The sequence below is a fragment of the Sturnira hondurensis genome, unplaced genomic scaffold, assembly GCF_014824575.4.
Source record: "Sturnira hondurensis isolate 20B ecotype Veracruz unplaced genomic scaffold, ASM1482457v3 Scaffold0013063, whole genome shotgun sequence".
Taxonomy (NCBI): domain Eukaryota; kingdom Metazoa; phylum Chordata; class Mammalia; order Chiroptera; family Phyllostomidae; genus Sturnira; species Sturnira hondurensis.
In genome coordinates this window covers 3906656-3927700 of record NW_028085694.1, presented here as the reverse complement: position 1 = coordinate 3927700, position 21045 = coordinate 3906656, and the positions used below count along the sequence as shown (strand labels likewise).

General features: G+C 40.3%; 1 protein-coding gene and 1 pseudogene across 7 annotated transcripts in view; one reads left to right on the top strand and one right to left on the bottom strand.

The window, feature by feature from the left end:
• Positions 1-20675, bottom strand: part of SSX2IP (SSX family member 2 interacting protein) — a 43727-nt gene extending 23052 nt beyond the window's left edge. Inside the window, exons 1-4 of one of the 7 annotated variants that reach the window (XM_037060961.1) lie at positions 20525-20675; positions 3919-4050; positions 3160-3329; positions 2490-2702 (exon numbers count right to left, since the gene is read on the bottom strand). In XM_037060961.1, coding sequence (XP_036916856.1) covers positions 2490-2702; positions 3160-3329; positions 3919-3961 — 426 coding nt within the window. In that variant the 5' untranslated portion in view covers positions 3962-4050; positions 20525-20675. Of the gene's footprint in view, positions 1-2489; positions 2703-3159; positions 3330-3918; positions 4051-20272; positions 20378-20524 lie in introns of those variants that run through there. The other 6 variants (XM_037060964.1, XM_037060957.1, XM_037060962.1 and 3 more) reach the window with 6 other exon arrangements.
• LOC118997363 (60S ribosomal protein L6-like) lies at positions 8485-9304 on the top strand (annotated as a pseudogene).
• Positions 20676-21045: the final 370 nt, after the last annotated feature.

The window sequence follows — 21045 nt, the reverse complement described above, 5'->3', positions numbered from 1 at the left end:
CATTCTAAATGAAAGCTTTGCTGGGTAGAGCAATCTTGGCTGTAGGTCTTTGGATTTCATGACTTGGAATACTTCTTTCCAGCCCCTTCTTGCCTGTAAGGTCATTTTTGAGAAACCCGCTGACAGTCTGATGGGTACTCCTTTGTAGGTGACTGTCCCCGTATCTCTTGCTGCGTCTAGAATTCTCTCCTTCATTTTAATCTTGGCTAATGTAATTATGATGTGCCTTGGTGTGTTCCTTCTTGGGTCCAACTTCTTTGGGACTCTCTGAGCTTCCTGGATTTTCTGGCAGTCTATTTCCTTTGCCAGACTGGGGAAGTTCTCCTTTATTATTTGTTCAAATAAGTTTTCCACTCATGGCTGTTCCTCTTCCCCTTCTGGTACCCCTATAATTCGGATGTTGGAACATTCCTCTTCCTGAGCCTCTCCTCATTTTTTTGAATTCTTGTTTCTTCCTTCTTTTCTGTTTGGTTGTTTCTTTCTTCCTTCTGGTCCACTCCATTGATTTGACTCCCAGTTTCCTTTCCATCATTATTGGTTTCCTGTGCATTTCCCTTCATTTCAATCAGTTTAGCCTTCATATGTTCCTCTAATTTGTGGCTAAAATCAACCAATTCTGTGAGCATCCTGATCACCAGTATTTTGAACTGTGCACCTGAAAGGTTGGCTATTTCTTTGTCACTTAGAATTATAGGCTCTGGGACTTTGAGCTGTTCTTGAGTCATAATATTTGGTCTGTTCGCACCTGTTATGTATGAAGGGCGGAGCCTTAGGTGTTCACCAGGGTGGAGTGACCCAGTCGCTGGGCTGTGATGCTGTATGTGGGGGTGGGGTCAGAGAAGGAAAAAAATGGTGCCTTGCTCTGCTCCGCTCTCAGATTTCTGTCCCCTCTTCAGCTTCCCACAAGCAAACTGGGTCTCTCTGGGTCTCTCCAGGTGTGTGGGCCCGTGTACTCTCCAGGGCCCTGTGGTCTCTCCAATGAACTCTCTGTGAGCCTGGGAGCCTCTCCTGGCCCCTCGACCCTGAGAAAGTCTTTCCAATTGGTGCTTTCAGGCTCCAATCCCCACTGGGGCCCTAGTCTGAGCGGTCTGTCTCACTGTTCGCTCCTTCGCTTGGTTTTTCTGTGTGCGAATGTGTGACCACAGTCAGCCAGCCGCCCTGCGCCCTCACTGGGTCTGCCCATCGCTACCCCACTTCTACAGGTCTCTTTGATTACACTTAAAGTAGTATCCACAACTTGCAGCCTATTAATAAGCCTGGAGGTACCAACTGGCCCCTCTGGCCCTCTACAGTTCCCCAGTGTGCTGAGATGCACAAAATCTGAAAATACTAATGAGAAAATATACTGTTATTACTGTACATGAGCTAGAAGACAACATACATCGCACTAGGCAAAGAGGAGCCAGTAGGACAGGTGTTGCTGAGGAGCTAAGATGCTTAGAGACGCTTCCCTAAGTCAATTACGGAATGCTCCCAATATTCACATATAGGCCAACTCCAAGCCACTTCTTTATTGTACACTCCCTACTAAGGGATTTCCAAATATTACATATAGAGATCCTACTGCTTTCCAACAGAGCTCAGATTCAAGATATTAAGTGCTGTTTTGTTTTGTTTTTCTGTTATCTGTTCTTAGAGGAAGTGTGGAATGGGGGGATATAGAGGAAGAAAAATAAGTGGACAGGCATGGACCAACAGGTGAAAAACTAAAAGGAGGCTGATCCTCTGGGTGTATGCAGATTCAACAGGATTTATTAAAATTTACCCTGGGTTGATTCTATTATATCCTCCATACTACACAATCAGAAGTCTCTACCCTGATGTGATTTTCAACATATTCTTCCCTTTCATTCTCAATGAATAAAAAAAATTAAAGGAAAACATAAAAGGAAAGAATGAAAGTAAAACAGAAGCCAGCAACAAATGTTCTATATTTTAAGGTAGAGGTCAATGGCCCTATGAAAAATATTTCCTTTGTTCAGAGAAACAAGCAAGTTTGCAAAAGCATTCTTCTGTGGTCGTCTCTAGAGCCTCGGAGACTTCTACAAGTGACCAGTAACCTGGCCTGCTTCTGTTACTGAGATTTTTAGCAAATTTCACTTAGATGCCCTCTAGAATATTTTTCTTGGAATTAACTGATGCAGCCTGTCATGCTAAGATCTCTGTAAATTAAGCATCTAATTTATTATAAGCAAGACTGAATGGGGTGGGGCAATCCTTATTTTTCTCGGATATAAATATTTCTTAATCTAACTGTCTACAGATTCAGCAAGTCACTAAACAATTCATTACACCAATGTTGCTAATACAGATATTAGGAAGCAGTATAATGGATTTGCACAAGTTACTTTATGTTCACCTTTAATTAGCCATTTAAAAAACAATAAAACTTAAACATTAACTCTAAAATCTGAGAAAGCCAATGAAAATTTACAGCATCAAATTACATAATAATGGCATTAAAATTCAGATTGACATGTAATTTCTACCTTAAGTTTTGCATAGCAGTTCTGAAGATGGTCCATATCACTTCCCAGCTTCAAATTTTGTGTTTCCACATTTTCCTGAGCTAGAAGGTTCTTCCGCTGAAGTATAAGTAGCTCATTCATACAATTTAAAACAGCAACTATATTTAATTCTCTCTTTGTCTCTCTACCTTTGGATTCTTCATATAATGAAGGGAAACCAAAAGTAGTCAATTCCTGGTGGGAGAAAACGTTTTCCTAAAAGTTGGTTACCAGACAACTTTGTAAAGAAATGCAAGACAGAAATTTTTCTGAGAAAGAAAAAAAACTATCCTGAGGTAGTTAAGAAAATAGTAAATATCCCAAAGGAAACATAATTGAGAGAACTGGGTTCTTTTCGACTCTGCTCTGCATTCACTTAGAGCAGAGCACTCGAGTTTCTACATCAGTAAAATAAGGGGAACACTTGGTGGAGGAGCCCCTGGGGTGATGGGAGGCCACCCTGCCCCCAGGGGAAAACATTCACCTTGTATCTAGAGAGGTGATCACCAAGATCCCCACACATCTAATGCGAGGCCTGGCCCTCGCACAGCAACACACTTGCAATGGCAAACATTCTCCTAATGTTAATAATACAATACGTTCTACTATAGAACATGATTTATACTCTTGCTTCTTACAAAAAAAATGTTACCTGATCAAGATATGAAATACTTTGTTCAATATTCTCTTCTGTGCAGAAGGCACTGAAAAAACTGTGCACATTTTTTGACAAAGGTATTGAAGAACATAGCACTTGCTGTGAGTATAAACTTGATGGAGACATCTTTGTTTCTGAGGTATATTGAGAGAGATTTTTGCTTTCTGAAAGAATAAAAGGCACTTATATAACTAATTTATAAAATGCATGCAATGTTAATATCCATTACCAAAGATTTTGAATTATATAAATAGTTTTAAGTATTTTCAAATTAAGCCAAAGTTGGTTTTTGTATGAAGACTGTATACATTTTTCCAAAAAGACACAACTATGAAGTGATTGATGTTCTTACTAAGCATGTTAAGCTACAATTTGCTACCTTAATTTACAGTGCTTTAGATTTATAAAAACAGACAAAAGTCACTTGTCTATGCACTCAAAGTTTATGCAACAAAGGAATACATCAGAGAAATGTACTAAAGTAGCCAATGAATTTATTTCAAATGCATACAAATTTTGTCAAAAATAGTAACAATCAAGAAATCTATCATCCATCCAAAACATAAAACCCCACTAATTATGGCATAATTCTTAGTCCTCCCTAATAATTTTACTCAAGATGGAAATTGGATATTTTACAATTGTTTGTCTCTCATTCGTCACATCTTCAATGTTGTGGTAATTACAGTTTCATTGAAAAAAATCACCATTACAATCACTGCTTTAGCTTACAGTTACTTCAAACTCAGTTACCTGAAGACAGACCTGGATCTGTAACAGTCATCCAATCTCCCATAGCAACTGCCAGAGCCAGGGAACCTGAGGGACCGGTTCAGCAGTGCAACATTGAGTCCTGCTGCTGTCGCTCTTCTATGTAGGCATCTCCTTAAAAAGCAGATCACACAGCAGCAGCACCCAATAAATATATGAAGGCAAATATTAAACAAATGTGTAAAAATTAGTTCTATGTACTTCAAAACAGCAAGATTTTGCATTATTCACTCTCATGTATACCCAGATAGAACACGGCAGAACTCAGTAACAACTGTTGTGTGTGTTGTGCACACGTGTGTGTGAGGGTCAAGAATAAGGGCTTCTCCAGTTGTACTGAGATACTCACATTACATCATATACAAAGTACATGGTAAATACATGATTTAACTCCTAACTCAAGGTATAGCATTGTACTGAGTAATAAATATTTCTATACTATGTCCCTTAAAATAATTCTTATTTACATAGATAAGAAGATGAAAAAAAATCCTGGCCAGCAATTCCCATTTTTTGTTTTTATAAACTATATCAGCCAAACTTTTCTGGTTAATTCCCAGAAAATGTCCTTAAATGTACACTTAAGATTTGTACATTTGACTAAGTCTAAGTTATTCCTCAAACAACACGTTTTAATAGGCCAGATGCGGACTGTGGATCGAGGTTCACAACTTCTTTTCTGAGCATATAAGCCTGTAGGGAAATATTCACAATACAATGTTAAAGTGAGATGAAAATATTCATTCATCCAATAAATTTTTAAATATGCTACTATGTGCCAAGTGCACTATTCTAGGCACAGAGGAGGCCCTGCCCTCAAGAAGTTCACATTCCAGTGGGGACAGAAATAGATAAGAAATAAACTACATTAACACTAGGAGTGTAATAAGAACCATAAAGAACATACAACACAATTAACATGAGAGCAATTTGGGGTGAGGGTATCTAGATTAGCGAAGAAAGGCTGCTCTCACATGCTGACATTTGAACTGAGACCTAAACAATAAAGGGTTGGCCACAAGATGATCAATGAGTACAACAGCCCAGGTAGAGAAACAGTAGGTAGGAAGACCCAAGATGGAAATGAACTTGGTAAGTAAGAATAACACAAAGGTCAGTAAGTTTCAGGCACATGAGCAAGAATACATGGTAGGCAGTTGGACTTTTTCTGAATTGCAACAAAACGCTATTAAAGCAGTTTTGGCAGGAAAGCAACATGATCTTGAGGCCTTAAAAAAAAGATCACTCAAACTACTCTCCACTCTGAGTAGATTATAGGTGAGCAATAGTGGAGGCTGAAAGAAACCAAGCTACTACAATCATTGCGGCAAGGTCAGTACTACACTGAGGTTCTGACAGCGGAAACAGACAGGTGAACAAGTCAGGAATGCGTGCCAAAGACAGTACCTTCAGGACTCACAGATGGATTAAAATACAGGCAAAAGAGACATTACAGATGATTCCTAGGCCACATAGCAGCATATTATTTATGCTAATGCAAATGATGTTACGTATAACGTGTTATTGTGACACGGTGGTCTGGCCAGACCGCTGGGCAGAGAGGAGGGTAAGGACAGGGATCAGGAAGTGCCAAGGCAGAGAGAAAGGCTGCAGTCCCCAAGTGAGGGCGGGGTTGCAAGAAACCCCAAGGCGTGGCTTGAAGCCAGAGCTGGGGTGTGACAGGCTGCCATACCCTGGGGAAAGGGTAAAAACAACTAATGTGGCTTGTGACACAGCTTGCACAGAGCCTGAACGGCTGAAAAGGTCACAACACACCTATATCATAGAGATGAGCATGGTGACGCCCCTGCCCTAGGTGGAGACACCGACCTCCGGCATGTGGCTAGAAAACGCCAAAAGACACTTGGAACCAAACTATGACAAGGAACCAGCTAAGCCACCTGTATTTCCCAAAGGACAGTATTTTAAAATTGGCGAGGGGATTCCAGACGCAGCCTTGAACTGATCTGGCAGAGGGTGGTGGGATTATTTACCTTTGGGTGTTTGAAAGGGAACAAGGCAGAAGCCATTATTCTTCATAAATTCTATAGCCTTTAAATAAAAGACTTCCTTTTTCACGAAACCTCTGCCTCTGGAATTTATGGTAACCCAGAGGTTACCATACCTCTGGGCAGTGGTATGGTAACATTATGATGTCACACGCACATATACACAGAAGGTCATTCTCTCTGGCTCTGAATTTTTACCATTTTTCTACCCATGTTGCACTTCCCCCTGTCCCGATGGATGTCTTCAACAACAGGATGAGCAGGATGAGCAGGATGAGCAGGATGAGCAGAATGAAGGTTGAGTTTGCATCAAGGCAGGCAATGATTTTACCTTTGGCTTTCGGGGATGGGAGCAAAACAGAGTCCAAGGGATAACAACCCATCTACTCTAACTCAGCTCTGCTTTGGGTAAGTTGTTTAATGTTCCTAAGACCAAGTTTCCTCACAGGTAAACTGCCATTATTATGGCTCTTACTCCGCAGTTTTCCCTGGGAATTAGTGCAATAACGCACATAAAGTATTTCGCACACTGCCTGGAATTTGAAACACACTGAATTAATATCAGCAATTATCATCGTCAAGGTACAGATGGTGGGGAGCACTGGGCGGGGGTAAGGCTGGGAATATAAGACAGAAAACTGCACTTGAACAAGAATAAAAATAAAAATTAAAAAAAAATAAAAGAAAAAAGAAAAAGAAAAAAAGGTACAGATCTGACTGTTGAAATAATAGAATTCTAAAACCTGTAACGCAATGCACTGCTGTCCCAAATAAAAGCTGGACATAAATCCTTAGAAGATCTGAAGACACACGTCCTTATAAAAAATCTATCAGGCAGTAGATTAACTGTGTAATCAATAAATTGTGGGGAGGGACAGGATTAGAAGAAAACAGACATGGCACTTTTCCAGGTCCTTTTATCTTTCAGGATATCTGAGAATAAGACACAACAGTGCGCTAAATGCCTTTTGTCCTCATACAGGAAGATCGTCAAAACACCAAAATGTGTCTACTGCATATCCATTCTGTAAAACTGTAATTTAAGTCAGCTGCTCTTTCTCTGTGAATTTAGCTGTCCAGCATCTGAAGGTTTAGACAGTAAACACTGTTGCCTGTCCTATTACTTAAGATGAAATCAACTGCAAAATATTCAGGACTAAATGTTCACAATGAAAACCAGAACTCCATTTTAAACTGCCATGAAACAAAGATCTTCTAGTATACGATTTCACACAATCTAGAACCTTCTATCACCTCTTCTGCTCAATGATGCAACTAATTATAAACTACATGGCTTGTGATAAAAGTTAACCAATCAGTTTCAGTTTTTCCAAGAGAGGAGTCTTAAAATTCTTAATCAATATATATCCCCCAAATCAAGAGACTAATTAAAGCACAGTATTCTATTCTAGCTTAATTATAACTAAATCTTATACCATCCCAAGTTCATTTCAATTTGAAAGCCTCAAAGCAGCCAAGAAAGACTCCATTAAAGCCTGGCACTGGCCCAGAATTAAGTTCCTTATTTTATATATATATATATATTGTTTATATATGTATATATATATAAACACAATACATGTTATTATAATAGGTAGCCAAAAAGTCCATATGGTTTTTTCCATAAAATATAAGACATGTGTTTCATTTTCACCAATAACTTTATTGATTTGGATATTTTGAGTATGTCAGCTACCTCCCTTGTGTTATAATGCTGACTGTTCTCAATTGATGTCTCAATTTGAACGCTATCAACTTCATTTGTTCTACCTGACTGTGGAGCATTATACGGCAAGGAATCTCCAGCATGAAACTTCACAAACCACTTTTGACACATTCGACCAGTCACAGCACCTTCTCTACACATTCATTGCACAAGTCTTTTTTGCGTTTCAATTGTTTTTACCTTTCTTGAAATAATAAAGCATAATATGATGAAAATGTTGCATACTTTCTTCCATCTTCAATAGTTAAATGGCTACACAAAAATTCACCAATTATGATCTTTTTTTAAAAATGCACACTGATATGCCAGATGTCACAATACAATCTAATCGAATTGTTCTGATGAAATTAAAGACAACTAAGTGCTACTAGAGCCATCTTACAGAAAAAAACAAATGTACTTTTTGGCCCACCCAATATATTAATCAAGTCATAGCAAACCATTGTAAACTAGACATAATTATCCATTACAAGTCATAGAACAAATTTGATTATGCTAACATTGTTACTATAGTTTCATTAAAGGCAACAGGGAAAAAGTCAACAGTGGTCGTGTTTTGGTTCAAGTGATCTGGAATCCCCACTTCTGTCTATATACCAGCTGTTAGGACAGTCCCCCAGATTCCAAGATAGATCAAAATCACAAGTGAATTTTATAAACCAAAATTGAAGCTTAAAGAATTTAAACATCTTGTAAATGTCACTTCATTCATCGAAGATTGTTAGGGAACAATCTTAAAATATATAAAAACAAATAACCTATAAAGTATTTCATAAGTAAGAATTCTTTCCCCTCTTCTTCCCATCTTACAAGATGGTGGGTGAAAAAACTGAAACTCCAGATACTAAGAAGAAACCTGGAGCCAAGAAGGCTGATGCTGGTGGCAAGGCTAATAAGAAGGTTAACCTCAAGGCCAAGGTGCCTAAAATGGGGAAGCCCCACTGCAGCTGAAACCCTGTCCTAGTCAGAGGAATTGGCAGACAGTCCCAATCAGCTATGTATTCCTGAAAGGGGATGTACTATTCAGCAGCTAAATCCAGGACTGAAAAGAAAAAGGAGAAAGTTCTTGCTGCTGTCACAAAACCAGTTTGTGGCAACCAGAATGGTGGTACCTGAGTGGAATGCCTACATATTATCCGAATGAAGGTGTGCCTTGAAAGCTGTTGAGTCACAGCAAGAAAGCCTTCCGTAGTATGTGAGGAGACCATAGGCCAGCGTCACTCCTGGGACCATTCCAATCGTCCCTGCTGGGCGTCACAGAGGCAAGAGGCTGGTTTTCCTGAAGTGGCTGTGCAGCGGCCTGCTACTTGTGACCAGACCTGTCCCTTCAGGTTCCTCTACACAGAACATACCAGAAGTCTGTCATTGCCACCTCCACCAAAACTGGTATCAGTGTGTGAAAACCCCCAAACAGATGCTTACTTCAAAAAGAAGCTGTGCCAGCCCAGACGCCAGGAGAGTAAGTTCTTCGACCAAGAGAAGGAGAGAGATTACCCAGCAGCGCAAGGTTGATCAAGAAGCCATGGACTCGTAAATTCTGCCACAAATCAAAGATGTCCCTCACCTCCAGCGCTAACTCCACTCTGTGTTTGCTCTCACAAACAGGCGTTATCCTCACAAACTGGTGTTCTAAATTTCTTACAAAGAGCCTAATTAAATAATTGATCTGATAAAAAATTCTCCTATTCAGAGAGACAGCTTATTCCTTACTGGTACATATTATGCGTATAGGCACTCATACACTTCCTTGTTCCAAGTATTCCTTAGCGTACACTTCAGTAAGTCTTCATAATAGAAAGTCTTACTAATTACAGTAAAACTGCAATCATTTCAGAAAAAAAATATCATCTTACTATTTCTGAAGAACTGCTTTGGCTTCCCTCTGTGTTGCGAAGTACCAATGCCATATAGTTCAGGTATAAAACAAGGGACTCTGGTTTGTTTGGGTGAAGTGATTGTGCAGAACATAAGAATTATCTAATAGCATTTTCTAGATTAGAAAACTGACAGAAAATTGAGAAGCAGTTTTAAGTTTCATAAATCTACTATTTTCATGTCAAATAATTTTCTTTCATATGTATTTATCTATATTATAGATAAGAAACTTGAGCTCAGAAAGTCAACAGTATTACCTGAAGTCATTTCTAATTCATCATGAAGTTTGGACAAAAATCTCCACCTTCAAAACTGTGCTCTTTTCATTTTACCACCAATTCCACCTGTCAGCACTGTACACTTAAATCTCTCCATCTACCTATCTTCCAAGTAGAATATAATAGAAAAGATTTTCATCATTTCTTTAAAAGACTGAGTTCTCATCATTTAATTATTCTATTCAGAGCATACAATTTAAAATAAACTTATCTACTATTTAAAATTCAGGCACACTTATAAACTGCTATGCCACAAACAATAGCGTCTCTCTCACAACTGTGCTTTGAAAAGGCGTAAAAACAATTCCCAGAAACTAAACCAGGTACATACAATGTTTAATGAGGATAGAATAACTTATTTTACTATTTTCTGTAGTAGACTAAATAGTAAGACAACATCCAAAGTAACTTTATGTACCTTTAGCAAAAACATCTGTGGTTCAGGTTAATTACTCCTGTTTTTTGCCCCCATCAGAAAACTTCCTTGGCTGGTTCTTCCTCTTCCTTCTACACAGACTCAGTTCTCTATATGCATCAACCACTTGAGGAATTTTGGAAAAGGCAACCTCTAAGTTGGCCTTCCAGGTTTAGGTTATAAAAAGGCTGTGGCTTCCGTCTGGGATCAGTTCCTACTCACTACTCCTGGATCCCTCTGGGGAAAGCAAGTTCTCATGTTGCGAGCAGCCCCATGAGAGACCACGTGGCAAGGAACCGATGTCTCCAGTGAGGACCTCAGGCCTGCACAGAGCCAGAAGAGTCAGTTTGGAAGTAGATCCTTCCCCAATCAAGCTTTCAGATGACTGCAACCTTGGCCAATACCTTGAAGCAACATGGCACTTTCAAGGTTCCTGATCAACAGAAATCGGGAGATAAATGCTTACTGTTTTAAGCTTCTAGACTTACAGTAACTTGTTACTCAGCAATAAATAACTAATAAAAGTTTTAAAATATATATACAGGGTGGGCAAAAGTAGGTTTACACTTATGAGCTCATGAAACAGCTTATTCTTGTATTATTTTCCATAACAACTGTAAACCTACTTTTGCCCATCCCTGTATACATTTCTGAATTTCTTCCTTAATTTACATGTCTCTTGCTGAAACATAACTAAAGTAATAACATAAACTACAAAAGCAACTATTCAGTTCTAGGACAATGATGTCATCCAGCACTGTAATTAACCACTCCATGTTGTTATAGTTGGATGCCTCCCCCACTAGTGTATGAACTTCTACAGGATAGGGAATCATTCATTTCTGTATCCAACAGTTTCTGAAACCCAGCAGGAGCTCAGTAAATGCTTATAAATGCACTGAGTCCCACATATGGCACTCGCACTCCAGCCTGTGCTCTCCACCTCTGCTTGCTTCTTTCACCTCCCTCATGCTACTGTTTCCGAGCTCAGCCACCATCATGCCCTCCACACAACCCGCAAAACTCCACTCTTTAGGTCCTCCATCCACTTACTAGCATGTTTCATCTTTCCCAGCTAGTCTTTAAATACCACTTATTTTACATTTCTGTAGTCTTCCCACTTATCTTAATGGATGGAATAATCAATGAATACTCAGCTAAATAACTAATTGTAAAGTAACATGTTGACTCCAGCAAGCAGAAGTGGTTAAAGGAAAACAGCAATGGAAACGATGCAAAAGATGTGAGCCTTTTAGGGGAAAGCATTTCTCTCCATCCACCAAGCCTCTCCTAACACATCTGCTCACTGACAGAGAGCTCAGCAAAAACGTAAGTAACATCAGGATTACAAGATTCCCTTCACACTGTAAGCAATTTTAAGTGTTCTTTTCAAGTTCCCTGGGAATTCAAACTTGAGAAGGCACATCTGCCTACCTAATCAGAATTCTAAAACAAACTTCAATCAAGTGTGAGAAAATAATAGTTTTTCATTATATGGGAACATTATATCATCTGGGCCTCTAAATATCGTGCAGGATTTTTCACAGATAGCAAACTAAGGTCTCTGTTAAGATCTCACAAAGTCAGAGCCATCATATTGTTAGTTTAAGAAAACAAATGATTAAAACTAAGTCTTTAAACACTAGTCCTATTTACAAATTCAGTCATAAAACTTGAGAATTTAGTTATCAGCATACTTTAAGAGACACGAATGCTCTCAAGAACCACATTATGATTATTTAAAAATTAATACCACCTCCTACTCTAATTTTGTTCCAAAGAAGACTATGTATAGTTTTTAACTCCAGTGCAAATGCCACTGCTACCATAACAAAATCCCAATTCAGGCACGCATATCACAATACAAACACAATAAAAATTCAACCTCTAGAAATTCTGCTTTGTACAAATTTAAAATCTAAATGATTTGATTTGAGTGGCATAATTTAATAGTATAGCTATTTTCCACAGAAGGAAATTCTTCACAAATTAATTTTAATATATAACTGAATGGTAAAACTTAAAATCTGCCTTCTTGCTCAGCTTGTGGCTCTGAGAATCCACAGTTGGAAAGTCCAGTGCAAGCAATGCAAGCCTCACGGACCTGGGTCAGACAGACTGGGGTCGCACCCTGACCAAGTCTGAGCCTGTTTCTTCACCTGGGAAACCGGGTGACACCATCTACTTTGCAGGGTGGCTGTGGGTTCATGAGATAATGGGTATACCTGAGCAAAGTGTACCTGGGATACAGGGGACCGACAATAAACACGTGCTAGGTGCCGTTCTAAATGCTCTGCAATATTATGAGGTCAACGCTCACAACCACCCTCACTGTTATTTCCTTTTTACAGAATAAGGAAACTGAGGCACAGAAGAATCAGGTAATTGGTGCAAGGTCCTAGAACTGGCAAGTGGCAGAACTGGGGTGTATTCCCCACCCCAGACCCCAGAACCCATTCTCTTAACTGTCAGGTGTTGCAGCTTCAGTGGATACGAGGCTCAGGAAGCAGTATGTGCTATTACCAATCATTAAATCAAACCTCCCAACTGGACAAAGACGGCCCAAAACAGTGTGAAGACCCAAATCATAGTAAATATATTTCAGGTGTATTTCTTTGGGTTGAGGAATATAATCTCAGTGAAGCTCCAAGCCAGAACTTGCCATTACAAAGCTACTTTACAGAGTAGAATGCTACATTAAATTCCTTATATACACCAATTATTGCTGCAGTATGAGAAATAACATGCTATAATGACACAGGAGCCAAAGTCAGACCACCTGGCTTCAAACCCCAGTTCCAGCACTTATAAGGTAAGTTGCTCAGAACAGAAATCTTGGGACTTCATTTTCCTCAACTGCAAAAGGAGAGTAAAACCGGCTTTACCTTAAAGAATTACAATGTGATTAATACAGTTAGCTGCGCCCTGGCTGGTGTAGCTCAGTGGATTTAAGTGCCAGCATGCAAAGCAAGGGGTCACTGGTTTGATTCCTAGTCAGGGCACATGCCTGGGTTGTATGCCAGGTCCCCAGTAGGGGGTGCATGAGAGGCAACCACATAGTGATGTTTCTCTCCCTCTCTTTCTCCTTCTCTTCCCTTCTAAAAATAAATAAATAAAATCTAAAAAATAAAAATAAAAAACTAAAGTTAGCTGCAAAATTTAGGTAACAACATTATTAAATATGTTTATACATGTAAGGGGCCTTGGGTACATGGTTAAGTACCCAAAAATGTCAGTTAGCTATTATTAGATATTTTATTATTTGGAGAGAGTTCCATGATATTTTGTTAAGCAATGTTTTTAAAGCTGCAGAGCAGCAAAAACATGATCTTATTTGATCTTTTAAAAGTTATATGAGTATATAAATACAGGTATAAATTCTGTTCTATAAAGACAGAACAGGAAAAACTGGAAGACAAGACCAGCCTGGGAATAGAAAAGAGAACAAGGGCAGGACTTTCATCCCTTTCTTCACACATTTTCACACCTGTAAAACATTATGAAGAATCTCTACTTCTTTGTGTCTTCCAAATTGTCTATGAGTGAATATATTTTCATATAAGGAAAAATCCAAGTTTTTAAAAAGAAATTGGTGATAAGCATAGGCAATGGGGATGAAGAGCACCACTCTCAAACACCAAAACTAATGGCAGAATGGCACAAGCAATTATATATATATATAATTATAGTCTATATATATATATATATATTATAGTCTATATGTATATATACATATTATATATATATACACACACACACAAAATATTATTTATCTCCAGGTCAATCAGTTAATTACACTCTGCTTCAAGGGAGCAGTGCATGAAGTTACACAGGTATGTACTTAAGAGTTCACGTCGCACCATCTGGCATTTCACTACAGACTGACTTTTTATTGCTATGTTTTCATCTGTTTGGTCTTGGCTCTCCAATTAAACGTAGTTTTCTTCTGGGAACTGTCGTCCAGGGGAGCTGAGAGGGAGCTGAAAGACGACCAGAATGGGCGCCAGGGGCAGTGCCGCTTCTACCATTTCACTGAGCGACCTTGAGCCAGTCCCAATTTCTTTGGTTTTCAGTGTCCACATTAGGAGGTCAAACTAGATGACCTTTAAAGAATTTCCAGGTCTATCATCTATGATTTTTACATTTCTCATAGGGCTTAAAATAGAATCAAGTATAGCTATATCAAAATCTCTTTGTCACATTTTTATAACAGAATGTGAGCACACTGTCTCCAAAAGCACATTTAACAAATGAGATTCCACTTAATTTTAACAATAAAAATAAAATTATTATGCATAACCATTTACTTGGAACAAGAAAGTTAAAGCACATAAAAACATGTATTAACTCATTCAATCTCAAAAATAACTCAAATAGTTATTTGCCCCCTATTACAGATGAGGAAACAGACCACCCAGAGAGTTTTCTTGCCCAAAGTGGCACAGCTAGAATGTGACAAAACCAAGATTCAAACCACAGTAGTCCAGCACATCTACTATGACACCCTCCTGGCTTTCATGTCAAAAGAAGGGAATACACAGTGGGTGAGCTGCTTTTTCAGACTGAACATATGCAAAGGTACCCATCTCTCTGCCAGCTTACCTCAAGATGAAGTTACAAACTTCCAACTGAGTAACCAGAACGCATTACAAGGCATCCAAAATATTAAAATTCAAACAAGCAGTACACAAAAACATTTTTGAAAAATTTAGAATATATGGAGCCCAACTGCCAGGCTTTCCCCAAACTACCATTCCCTCCTCTTTGTACTTCCTAAACCTTTTGCATTAACCCTACTGCAGCCCAGATCCAACTGTAATGAGACCCCTCTCTGCACCTAAACTGAGTTTCTGGTCAGCAGGCCCGTCATCGCACTGTTTGTGCCCTGCTTTATTATGAGATATCATAATTGACCCATGATAAGAACCCAATAAAGTATGCTGAATAATGTCAACAAAGTTCAATGACATATTACTGTGAGGCACACCACTGTGATATCATGATAAAGAAGAGCCAACACTTTGGCCATGCTGCAGCTCAGAGGGGCCTTCAATCAGATCTTGACTGGTGCCAGCTTACAGAAGCAGGAAGCTGATTGAGCATATGAACCACGAGTGCGACAATTTACACATAGTACACCAACTTCAAATCCTTCCAGTGCAGGGGTAGAAGTAGCAGGGATAACATTCTTACATGAGAATTACTAAGAAAAAGAACAAAAAAGAAGCCATCTTTCTTTGTAAAGCTGAAAGTCAGCTAAGAAGTCGCAATAAAATTAAAAAACAATTACTATTTATTAGTATTTCATTCTTAAGTAATAGGCAACAGAATCTAAATGGAAATAACACAGAAACTGAACATCATCCATAAATCTGTTCTGTAACAGTGTAGTCATCTTTCTGTAATCTTTTTTCAGTGTTTAGCCCAAATTCAGTCATTGGTTATAGTTCTCAAATTGTGGTCCCAGGACTCGCGGCATCAACAGCACCTAGCAACCTGCTAGAAACGCAAATTCTCACGTCCCACTTCAGATCTACAGATGCAGAAAGTCCAGGGTGGAACCCAGAAATCAGAGCTTTAACAGATCCTCCACGGGACTCTGATGGGACAGTGTAAGAACACGGCTGTACTCTACAGAACTGGTTCGGTGTAAGTTAGTACCCTATTTATGCAGTTTAGAGTGGAGAATACCAAAAAGGTATTCTTTTCTAAGGATGCCATCAAATGGACTCCAAAATGTAAAAGTATTCCAAAGTACCAAGTAAAGGCTGAATATAACAGTCCTGAGGAACACCTGGCTAAGGCCTCTTCAACACTGGAGGGTGAGGAGAACCTCTGAAAATCTAACTGCATAACAGTTGAAATTCATGTATCTTTTTCACGAAGAGCAATATTCTTCGAGCAGTTGACTCCCATCTTAATGTTTCCAAAATGGGCTCCTTTTTCAGCAGTCCCAGCACAAAAACATTATGACATACTGGGTAGCTGATAGTCAGGGACTGGCTGGCTGACTTAACCTATGACGATGAGGATAGCAAAGGACACACAAGAGATACTTCAAAAACTGCACTAATAAACATGGTGACAAGTAAACAAAAGGGAGGCATTTATTCATGAAAAAATTTGTCTCTGTTACCAGAGAAAAGACACTCTCTTAGATACAAAGAGCAGAGGAATAAGGTCAATAAGCCTGGGTTTGGTTTAGTGTGGAGACAATGAGCTCCGTGTAGAACTCACTGCGTTTAGAGATGCTGTCATGAGACATTCAAACAGGGATAAACTCTGGGGCCAGGAGGTCAAAAGGCATCCAGGCAGATTTAGCATGTATGTGATCACTGCATTCATACAGAAAAAAGGGGAAGCAGAAGGAACCCCTAAAGGACATCAACATATAACCGGTGAGTGAAGGTAATCTAGACGTAAGAGATAAAAACCGAGTGGCCAGGCTTTGGGAAAGGCAAGGGAAAAAAGTTTTCAAGTGGAAAGTGTGATGAACAGCAGGCAACAAATTGGATAGAAATAGCAAGATCTAAACAGAAAAATATGTTGAACTTGGTGATTAGTGAGGGCTAAAAATGGAAATCGGATTTCAGGGAAGTGATCAGCAAACAAGAAAAGGAGATAACAAAGCTTAGTGTGACAGAATATGTTTGGCTTCTTTGAATGGAGAGACTTTATCAGAGGATCATAGACAGTTCCACTGGTGATAAAAAAGAGATCCTCTCCTTAAGTTGGTCCTTATTCAGCTACAGCACTTTACATCAAATAGAAATACTTAAGTGCTCAGTGAATGTAAGTTCAGAAAATGTATTTTTCCAGGCACTGTTCTAGATACGAACATACTCTTATTTAATCATCACAACCCTATAAAGCAGATACTTCACCCCGAATGCACAAGTGAGACAACCATGACACAGAGAAGATAAAGGGCAACTAGCAACTGGGTCAAGGTCCCAAAGCTAAGTAAAATGGTGGTCAAACCAAAAATTTGACTCAAAAGAATTAAGAGGGAGGGCAGTGTACGAAATAAGGGTTAATAGAAAACTGCAAATGTTAGCTAGGATTGCACTGATTGTTAAACTGGCCGTTTTAATTTCTAACTAAGAACTGTTTTTAATTTGAATTTATCTTATCTCAGATCCTGCATTGCTAGAACCTAACATCCTTATACCTCTTATGACACTCAGATTCTACACTGTATTATAACTGTGTTCTCTCTCCTACTGAGTGACAAGTTGCTTGAAAATGGGGCTGTATCTGATTTAACCTTGCATCTCTACTCCTCCATCTTAAAAGCTGAAGATACCAGACAAACTGTGGTCATTTCACAATATATACAAATATTGAATCGTGTTACACCTGAATTTAATGTTATGTCAATTATACCTCAATAAAAAACAAAAAAGATACTCAGTAAAGGTTAATTATATGAATAAGCATTTTTACTTTTTAAAAACTTCGGGGGGGTTCAATAAGATATTTTTAGTTTTTAATTGCTGTGTAGGGCTGTCATCCCCCAAATTAGATTGTCTATATTCAGAGTACTTTTGGGTCACAAAAATTACTGATTTTGGTGGAAATACTACTAGAGTGAAAATCACATGCAAATCCCCTGAACAAAGCCTTTTAAAAATTCCCTATCACTTATGGCCAAAGGTCATATTGCTATTTTCCAAGCTTATCACTAACTCACCCCACCTGGCTCTAACTAGCAAACCACCTGTATGTCCCCAACGGTACACCACACAGGACAGGCCACTGTCTGTCCAACAGGGAGCTGCACCACTACCTCCTCCCGTCCATCAGGACACAGGTACAGTTCTCTTTTCTGAAGCGTTCCCATATTTTCATTTTTTATTTTCTATTTTTGCTCTCTCCCTTACTGTAAATTTTCCTAAACAAAGTCCATAAAGCAACATTTGTCATTTTTATGCTCAGGTCTGGCAAGTTGATGAGGGCTTAATAAGTGTTTAATAAATATTTATTAAAAGAATTATTAAAGTGTAATTCAGTAAATCTGCTGGTACTATGTAAGACTTATAAAAGTAAAAATTAAAAGCTATTAAAAGTAAAAATTTCAGGTAGTTTTCTTTTATCAATAATGAATAGTGCACCTTTCTAATCTATCTCAATCCATAAATTTGTGGATGCAAGATAACTTGTACCTTCATTAGCAACTAACTGTGATCACCATAACCAGAGACACAAAACAGACCGACAGAGTACTAAAACCTCTCTGTGAACTTAGAGAACTAATAAGGCTTATATATTCAAGGCTTATATCACTAATAAGTGATATATAAAAACACCTGAAATACTTTGGGACTGCTCCATTTTCAGCATGGGAAATGAATTAAAATCACACAATTCCAGAACAGTGCCTTTCCATCTTCTTATCTGTAGGTGCATATTACATAGAAGACACTCAAATGTCTCCTTTTATAAAAACTGTGTCATGGCCAGCTTTGTCAAAGAGCAGCTATGTCAGGATTCCGGGTAGGCCAAGGATTTAATCTGATTTCATGTCCGCCCTGAGGCCTTTGGCAAGTCAAATTAATAGTTAACATTTTAATTTTCTCATACACCACCTCAGCATGTTTGGAACATAATATACTTTACCAAGTTTTTTCATAAGGCACAATGTGTTATGAGATCTGCACATTTCATCCTAGAATAACCAAGTCCTTGCAGTTATCTTCAAACTTGTTTCACTCAGGTTACATAACCCTGGGGCTTTATTATCTTCATTGCACACATGGAGAGAGAGAAGAGGTGAAGGGTATAAAATGACTTGGCTGAAAAGACCCAGCGAGTCATTAAAAGAACCTTCATTTAACTACCAGTTTCTTCATCCTCTTCAAAAGAAGCATTTTGAGAAACTTTCACTAATAGAAGGCAGAATAGAGTGCCAAGTACTTCCACCAAAATCAGTAATTTCACTTATTTAGTTTGAATGAATAACCTAATCTTCCCAGGCCTGTAGGTTAAAATAGTTAGGATTGGATGGATGAGAATCCAAGTTCATAAACCTATCTTCTTCTAAATTTCAGGATAGCCTGACCTAAATTCGAACTCTAAAGGCGTTTTTTTCCCCTCTCTCCAGATCTCACATTCTTTTCATATTTTGTTCAATCTTCTAAATGTGTGAAGTCATACCTACTTTTTCAGGTCAGGGTCAAAGCTGCCAGAATTTTCTCCTACCTCAACAGTAAACCAATCCCTCCTCTTTCGTGAAGAATTCTAAGGCACCCACAATTCACAGCCAAATCTTGACCTAGACTCCAATCTGAATTGTTAGGGAAGCCCAGCATTTTCAAATTTCAGGAAACACCCTCTCTTACACTTCTGAACCATCCTCGGAAGAGTGCCTCTTTTAATCCTCACCCCAATATGGAGTCCAGCATTGGAAAATCTCAATTCGCTCAGATTAAACAAGCACTTTATCGGCGTCGCAAGTAATGATAATTCAGCAACCATTAACTATAGGCCCCGAAGTGGGGTAATAATCTAAAGATTCTTGTATCACACGTGCTGAGAACAAATTATTTAGCGGATTCCATTTCCTGGGCCCAAGTGACTTGCATAACTGGGCGACCAGCATAGGCTCAAAAGGGGGCAGGGAGCTAGCTCGTAATTCAGTTTACTGTACTATACTACGAGATTCTACATGGAAATATTCTCACACATGCCTGCCTCTTAGATGATGTGAGTTCTCCCCCTACACATTTAACTATCATCAGGGTTCTCTTCTTCTGCAGCGACCATGGGACGCCTAGTAACTCATTCTAAGGACAACTCTCGGGGACTGCGCTAAAAAATTTCGAAACCCGTATGCCCCGCAGCCTCCGCTGAGACACCGCAACCCCAAATTTGCCATCTCCTCCTCCCCCAAGTCTCCGCATCGCTCGTCATTCCAAGCCAGGCGCCACGCTCTCTCCATCCAGGAGAGGGTTTTAGGCTCCCAGGGCCAGACCCCTACCGTAGGCACAGCACTGCGACCGCCAGCGAGAACGATCCCCAAGCTGGCACCTACCTCCCACATCTACCTTTGGGCGCGGCCGGGGAGGTCAACGCTCGCCAGCTCCAACGGCCCGAACGGCCGCGCCGAGCCTCTAGCTGAGAAGCGGGTCGCCCAGCCAGGTGCCGACCCTCAACCCCTGGCCCACCCCCGATACCGCTCCCCGCCTGCGCCCACCCCCGGACCGTCGGTCCCGGGTCCCGCCGGTGCAGTCGCCCCTCCCCAGGCGGGCACGTCACTATCCGCGCCGCGGGGCTAGGCTCTCACCGTCACGGTCCCCGGGAGCCGCCGGGAGACACGGCAGGGCGTCGTACTCAAGACTGCGCAGCCCCTAGGGCCCGCTGAGGCGCGCCGCACGCAGCGCCCCGGGCCTGCGGCCCCGCCTCCGGCTCCCGCCTTCCCGGTCCCCAGCCCGGCTCCGCTCCGCCCCTCGCAGTTGCCTCCCAGCCTCGGCGAGTCCTCTAGGTTCCCACCCCGCCCCCGCACCGCCAGAGCCGAAGGCCGGGCTACCTCCCATTGGCTCCGCCTGTTGCTAGGCAATGAACAACCGCGGCTTGCATTGGCCCGGTGGGGGCCTGGGAGTCTCCTCCCCACGTCCAAAAAACCCGTTGAAAGAAAGAAAACCTTATCCCTGGAGCCAGGCGGGATGCTGGCGCAGCTGTGGCCGTGGCACCTGTTACGCCCTGTGGTTCACCCGGCCGGGCACTTCTCCCCGCCCCGCCTCACGCTGACCCGGCTTGGGGCCCGGCGGGGGAGGGGGTCGTGACTGCATTAAAACACGTGTTCTG